At 41.7% G+C, this 7,663-nt stretch overlaps 1 protein-coding gene across 1 annotated transcript; it reads right to left on the bottom strand.

The window, feature by feature from the left end:
- Window positions 1-858: 858 nt before the first annotated feature.
- eef1e1 (eukaryotic translation elongation factor 1 epsilon 1) lies at window positions 859-7,411 on the bottom strand. The gene is made up of 4 exons (XM_059327268.1): window positions 7,308-7,411; window positions 6,263-6,460; window positions 3,464-3,559; window positions 859-1,345 (listed from the first exon to the last, which is right to left on the bottom strand). Exons 1-4 carry the CDS (start codon window positions 7,389-7,391, stop codon window positions 1,202-1,204), a joined length of 522 nt encoding a protein of 173 aa, XP_059183251.1. The 5' UTR covers window positions 7,392-7,411; the 3' UTR covers window positions 859-1,201.
- Between the last annotated feature and the right edge of the window lie 252 nt (window positions 7,412-7,663).

Genomic DNA, 7,663 nt, shown 5'->3' with positions numbered 1-7,663 from the left:
CAGCTGGTGAGCCCGCTGCCCTCCTCTCTGGCCTGCAGCATCAACAGTGGTGGTAGTGGGACTGATTGGAGCCTCACTCTGATCTCTGACTCTGGGGCTGACGCTCAACTGCTCACTGCTGCCCACACGACTGGTGGTGAGGAAGTGGGACAGAGAGCGGATGTAATCAGGAACACACACATACACTGAACTGTCCAGTGAAATGGCTGAGAGTTGCATGTGAAACACAAAGATTCTCAGAAAAAAACAAACAAATTCCACAGTTCTGATAGGGATGTGAGCGGAGAGAGACGACTATACTCATCAGGGCAGAAGAGTGTGGACTCAGCAGTGACTGTGGTCATTACGGGGTTATGATGTCGAACCAGCAACCACATTCATTTGGACAAACTGTTGCTTAAAATGCACTGACATGGCATAAAGGAAGCAGCTTTTCCTCAGGAAATAATGAACAGCCAGTTAAGAAACATCGCTGACGTCTTCTCTTAATACTTGTAATGGCACATTCATAACTCACATTAAACAACAAAAATCATCATTTACCCACCATTTATAAATAGAAACACCTTTTTCAACAAACTAGCAGCACTTCACCACAACCTGGATAGCCTTCCTTTTGATAACAGGCTTTCAAAATTTGCAAAAAAAATACCAACAGAAAACATAAAAGACCAACATAACCGTCTCACATTTTTGCCCCCTAGTGACTGAATAAAAAGGTTAAGAAACCAAACCCCTTATAGTGTAACAAGATTAAATCATTGAGAGGTTAAGATGATTTCTTGCTTTCACTCCCAAGCCCTTGTTAAAGTCAACATCCAATGGCACTGAGCAACATGATTATTAAAAACAGACATATTTAAAAGAATCTGAACTGAACTTAATTTTATTAGTGAGCAATCCCTTAATGAAGTTTCAGTACCTCATACACTGACACTTAAAGTGTTAGGCTCTTTTGTCCTTGGTAAACATACATTTAAATAGAAAAAACAGGCAGAGTTCAGGTATATAACCGGGACAAAACATAAAGGCAGGAATCTTTATACGAAAAACAGAAATAAAAGATGATCTTGGACAGAAGTGACTAAACGTCCTCGAATTGTGATGATGATGCGAAGCACTCTTGGATTTCAGGAGCAGGTCTGGTACAAAAGACAGATGAGCTTGTTCTAAATCAGGCTGGGTCAGGTGGGGTCAGGTCTCAGTGGTGTTTGCTGGTGTAAATTCTGTTCCTGAGCACAACTACTGGAGGGAGGTGGTGTCGGATGCCGGGGTAGTGCTGAATGTGGTCGAACCATCGTGTCACGTTCACGTACTGCTCCTTCTCCTGGATGGCCAAGTCCACCTGGGTGAGAGACGAGAGGTTCATGTGATTACAGAAAGAAAACCATCAGCCACAAATCAATTTTCTGTACAGTGCTTTCACCATTGTTTTGCGTTAACAGGTAGAACATGCTCGTGTTTTTGGTGAACTAAACAGTTTGCAACTAATAAACATTAACTTATCACAACGTATGTCCTCACAGAAACCATAAACTGTTGATTAGTTAACAATGTTTCCTTTTTTAACGTCACAAGCTGAAAAGATTGGAAACCACTAATTTTGTAGAAATGTATAACTTTCCTGTAAGGCAAAGCTTATCAAAGGAGAAACTACTACTGCTTGACAAGTTAGTGTCAGACAGACATATTTCCCTGTAATTTCACGATGCAGGTGGCAAACTACAACAACAAAGCCTAATACCAGAATACATGAGGACGTCCTTGGAAAAAAATCTTATTAGACTCGTGCCTTTTCATTATCTCATTAAGTGGAATGTGGAAATTCGCCACAAAGACAAAAATCCAGCCTAAAACCATTCTAGCATCAGTCAGGTTTAATGTTTGTGTCATGTTGTTTTCCATGAATTGAACATCAGGACAGGCTGTGGTTAAGGGTTGGGCTAGCTGACCCCTAGTCCCGGAGGTTAAAAACCACACTGATTGCTAACCAAAGTGACGCTCTTCTGCCTGGTGGCGTGGGGCAACCTTCCATCTCCGCCACAACCACTGACATCTCTCAGCATGTGATCCCTCCCTCCCTCCGTCTCATTCCGTCTTCCCCAATTCTGAACGCACTTTCTTTTAACACTGCAAGGCATAACAAACTTACTTGTCCCTGGTCTGAGGCTAAAGACATCACTTTGTGCCACATCACTTTATTTCTCTGAAGAGGAGTGAGAATGTGTTTATAACCCGTGTGTTCATTGCCAACTTGTTCTTGGTGCCCTTTGGCCATATGACTGGTCTAATTGTGTGTTATGCACTGTGACAAATTGCTTATTAAAGTTGTGGTTTGACTGAAGTGAGCGTTGATAGGGAGGGAAAAGGACGGATGGATGAAGTCCTTTGAAAAATGTTGGTGAGAACAGTACTGAGACACAACAAGTCAATCACATCGCCCCTGAATGTGCAATCCCACACAACTTTTGGGAAACTAGGGAAAACATTATGTCTAAGTTTATCTCAAATGTTTAGTGTCTTTATGTTTTAGTTTCAGTCATTACAATTACAAAATGCTTCAGGCAGCTTCTCCTGGTTCAGATTCTTTCAGTGTTTGTTGAGTAGGTTTTTACTGAGAGCAGAATTATCCGCGAAGGTCTCCTCCTCTCCAAAGCAAATAGATCTGGTGATTAAACTGGTAAAAACACTGAATAAAGCAGTTACACCTCAAAAATAACTGTTTCTCTGATGCTGTTCGGCTCATCAGTGGAGGGGCTGCTATATGCTCAGATTGTTTGTCTGATTACTTAAGATCCAAGCATTCAGGAGGTTGTAACCAGGAGCCAAATTACTTCCAGAGGCCTCCTCCTCCCTAAAACCAACAGACCTAGTGATTGCTGGTAAAAACATCGTATAAAACAGTTTCACCTTAAAAATCTGTGTCTCCCTGATGCTTTTCCGCATGTTGGCATAAAATATATACTTAAAAATAACCAAAAGTCAATTTATGACTATGTTTGGCAGACGACCTCACCGCTGACGAATGCACAAGGGGACATAACACCACTGACAGACAAAAGCAACCAAATGACCCAAACCATTTCTTGATTCAAATTTCTCTGGGTTTGAACAATTTTTGATAATGCAAGTACACAACTCAACAAAATAGTTGCATTTAGTCAATTTAATGCATAGAAATACCTTTAAATATGACCTAAGACTGCACTTAAATGAACAACAGTTTTCTAATTTGTCCAAAAATCATGTAGATGAGAAAAATAGACTTCAGTTTAGTTTTTTTTTTTTTTAAAAAAGGTGCAGTACTTGATTGTGGAGAAATGTAGCTGACTGTTGAGTCTCATTCACAGGTTGTCAAACACCAACCCTTTGGGTTGGTAAACCGTTACGGTAGCTACACAAACAGTTGCAGTAGTAAATCTGACATCTAAAAGGTGCAGGAGTGAGATAAAAAGTTACTTACTATGAGCGGATGGATTCCAAAGTACATGAAAGCATCAGCTAAGGTGAACTGGTAGCCAGCCATGTAGACCTTGTCTTGCAGGTAGATGTTGAGGTCCTGCAAGGATAATTTTCACAACATCACCAGCTATGCAAATGAGAATATTAATTTATGCATCATGGTACATATTTCCATGTAAACACGCTTCTCTTGACATGACAGATGAATACATTAGGGAAGAAAATTACATTTACATGAATCGCTAATGAAGCCTCCTTTAGGAGAGGTGCTGTTGTTATTGGTCTTCATGACTTCTCTGCATTTCGCTAAACACTAAACACTTTTTGTGCTTCACTGAAAAACAAAGTGAAACTAAAAGAGAAAGTTAATTGAACATGCAGCTCGGTAAAGTAATTTTTAAAAAACTAAATGTCCCTCTCTTGGTGGACATCACAGACCTAAAGGGGGTATGACAGCAGGTTCGTTAACCTATATATCTGTGGGTGCGTGAGGTACGAGTCTGGATCAGAGCTTGCGTGTGTGTGCTGTGCTATGTGGGTAGGAATAATGTGTAACCTGAGGGGGTATAGCATCTCTCCCCATGACTGGCGACTTAGCACAGATGCTGTACAAAACAGGCTATTTGTTTACTTCGCTACCAAATGAGTAAAACTCTCGCTTGCAAATCTAATGAACCTGTCCTAAACTTGGGCATCACAATGTGTGTTTCTCAGTCCATGTCTGTGTGTGCAAAGTCGTGCATGGAAGTGCTGGTCCCAGGGGAAGGGACCATCTTTAGCACTTGTACATTGTGTGAAGGGAACACTCCATGCACACAGAGCATCTTGGGGGCAAATAGAGTTATTGTGCGGCAAGAGTGGGTGATGCCAAACAAGGCATGAAGACTGCAGACTTCCTCCCATTCCACAATCAGATCCTTGCTTTTCTTAGCCTACAGCCATGGAGCTGAAGCCCAGTCGAGCATCAGACGAGAGGCAGCTCTCCTGCCACCCCCACCCAGCACATGGAGCTCCAGACCTGGGCTCTTCTCTACCTGCCCCCGCTTAAACTGTGCACTCCATCATTGGTACATTTGGATAAAACTGGCAAAGTTTGCAACCATTGTCTGACAACATTTAGGGGCAAACACTTCTAGAAATTCAAAACAATATGAAAAACAGTTATTTGCCCTTTGGGCAGGTCATGTACAGGCTGGAAAAGTACAGCTGTTCATTTTCACATTAGACAGAAATGGAACTAATAAAGTACTAAGAATACCACTCAAGATTTATTTGCAATTCTATGCTTACAACTCATTTTATGTCTTTGGGCCCAATTCTTTCTAATATATTATTCTACAGCTAACTGTTGACAGTTGTCAGGATACCCCAGAGACCATTTTCTACATACTTTACATATCTGATCCAGTTATAGTGACCTTAGTGAGTTCACTGTCCCAGCCTAACTTCTGACTGGCCCTGGGCCTTCACGCATCCATTACAGAACTCTCAAAACTGTAAAGCTGGAATATATATATATCACATTAATTGTGTACAATATTTCACATTAGTGCTGCATAGTAGGGCTGAACCTTGTTTGCTGGGCTGGTATGTATTTGTAAATGTGGGCTATGGATTTTGCTAAATGTAAGATATCAAGGCAAAAGGCAATCAATAGAGGCCCAGCCCCTGGCCGAAGCTTCAAATACTCACTATTGTTTACTACTGTGGCTCCGGAGGCTATAAAAAATTGGTATTTAGGACAGCCCGAGTGCATAGATTTCTGTCAAAAACAGAGCAATCATAGCACAGAAAACACAACGCCTGTAATGCGGTACATGGAGTTCAAGGTGTTGGTGGTCTCTGTTGACGAAAGACAAACTGGGAAATGACCTAGGTTTAATTGGCTGTATGCTAGACCATTTGCCTTATAAAACCAATAAAAATAGTCAACTTCTGCAGCAGCAGGAAGTCCCCCTGTACTAGCCTAATTGGTTTAACGTGGAGTGACAGACATTCCCCTAATACTCAGCTAACTTTATGTTCAGGGCCAATTAGGCCTTGTGTCTTTATTATCCCATAACCTGAGTGACAAGATGTTCACTTCAGAAACAAGTTAGAAAAACTATTTGTTTTTTTATTTGCATCCTGGGGTGAGAAAGTTTAAGAAGTGCTGCAGTTGACAGTTTTTATCTCTGGATAATTTAATGGGAGATGACTAGTGTGTGTGAGAGAAGAGTGTTAAGGACAGAGCAAAGCAGCAGGATAGGACAGGGGGCCACCGGGCACCAGAACTGAGCTGCTCAGGGCGACTTCCTTGTAAGTGGCACCATTAAAATATTTAAGAGGCCTGTCCAGATAACATGCTGCCGCACAGCATGACTCCTCAGCCATGCCACAACAGTGTGTCATGCTGAGAAGCACGCACACACAAACAAACACACAGACGCTTCATGCTGACATGACAGTGCCAAGAGGCGCCTAGCGTCCAGTAGACCAGTGGCTGCCGATCCATTTCACGCTGACTGGCGTCAGGCACATTAAAGCACTTTTCTCAGTTGTGTGGGGCCATGTCACTGAAGGGCCATACATCAGTCTGTATTCCTGTCGCTTGGGCTTTAACAAGACAGACACACGCACAGTGGCCTAGCTGGTGGACAGAGAGAGAAACTGAGATGCTTTGGCGCCTCTCAAAGGTAGGAAATTAGTTTTAATTTCTATTTTTTTCCACAAATCCAGAATTATTCCTATAAGGCTTGAAATCAACCATTAAAATCTGGGATAAGCAATTGAATCTACAGATGCAAATCAGCTTCCCTACCTTTAGGATTGTTTTGATGTCCTCCTTTGTGCAGCCGTCTAGCTTGGTGACTCTGTACTCCAGCCACTGCTGCACCACGGCTCTGCTCTCTGCAGAGTCTCCCAGCAGCTGTGGGCGCTTGGCTTCTTTCACCAGGTGACTGGCGATGGTCACCAGCCCAACCAGTGGAGGACCATTATTATTCTGTAACACAGGTACCTGCACGGAGACGTGAGGCAGGAAGAGTGCAGTGAGAAGAAGAAAGAGAAAAAAGTAAATTATACTTTATTTCACTCGTGTTCAGACATATATATAGCCATTGTTTCAACACGTCAGCTGTGCCTGTAATGCCCTACACCTTAAAGAACATGTTGCCTTAGCTCCAAAGACTGCAAAATGCACCCAAAACTTTACACATTGATGAATGAAACGGTTTGGCTCCAGGGGAGTGTCTAATATGCAAATTGATTTCACTAAATAAAATAGATTAATTAATCAATGCTAATTACATAGGTTATTAAGCAGATCAGAGTACTCAATTTGGGAATATTTGTTTTCAAAAATATGTAATGTGTCAACTCTCAGAATAACCGACTTGAAAATACTGTTTGAGTTATGGTTTTCCAACTTTCCCCCCTCTTCTTTTCAGTCATCAATACTGAAGATTAATTAAATTTTACAGTGCTACTCCATAAAGCAAATTTATAGACAGTCAGTCCGAGACAGCCCACTCCTCCCTTCACTTGAGTCAAATGGACGGGCATGCGCACAGCAAGGAGCTATTTCCATTGTGCTGAGTTGTTAAAATGACATCTGGCGTTAAACGTTGCTGCCTGCATTATGAGGAGTATCAGCCTAAACGATGATAAAGATCACTGACTATCAACTGATAACATGAGGTAGATATGCCACGAACAATCCTATATTTCCAACCCACATGACTAGCTTCTTAGCATTACCTAGCTAGCCACTGGGTGCTAATTACAACAGCGTACAAGCTTCCTATACAATAAAATAGCTGTTTAAAGGCAACAGTGGACACCACAAAGATATACGGCCATGTCACCTTTTTATCCCCCTGTGTACTGTACTTGTTCGGCTTTTTCAATCCTAAATATTTCTCCAGCGATGATAGCTCCCGCAACGCCATGTTTCTGACTGTCGGAGGGGCAGTGGCGTGTGCTTGTGATCTGATTGGGTAAAAGTCTCAACTCCCGCCCACCATCGTTTGACTGACTGTAAAGTTAACCAATAAAAAACAGCATGCGAGTCTGTCGTTACATTGCATCAGTGAATGATCCGTCAGCCGTAAAATAAAATAAATAAAAATAAAATAGTGAAACTGCAAATTAATAAATTGAAACATCACCTATAACATTTATATATTAATTATATTTTCCCCCAATAGTTTTTGCACGGTTC

The sequence above is a fragment of the Centropristis striata genome, chromosome 23 (genome assembly GCF_030273125.1).
Source record: "Centropristis striata isolate RG_2023a ecotype Rhode Island chromosome 23, C.striata_1.0, whole genome shotgun sequence".
Classification (NCBI taxonomy): domain Eukaryota; kingdom Metazoa; phylum Chordata; class Actinopteri; order Perciformes; family Serranidae; genus Centropristis; species Centropristis striata.
The sequence above is the reverse complement of the archived record's forward strand: the minus strand, read 5'-3'. Positions and strand labels throughout refer to the sequence as shown.

Coding starts and splice junctions, on each gene's coding strand:
- eef1e1 (XM_059327268.1), bottom strand. CDS start 7,391: ATGGCGTTGCGGGAGCTATCATCGCTGGAGAAATATTTAGGATTGAAA. Junction 6,461..7,307: donor GTACACAGGGGGATAAAAAG/GTGACATGGCCG, acceptor GTCTCCGTGCAG/GTACCTGTGTTACAGAATAA. Junction 3,560..6,262: donor ACATCAAAACAATCCTAAAG/GTAGGGAAGCTG, acceptor TTATCCTTGCAG/GACCTCAACATCTACCTGCA.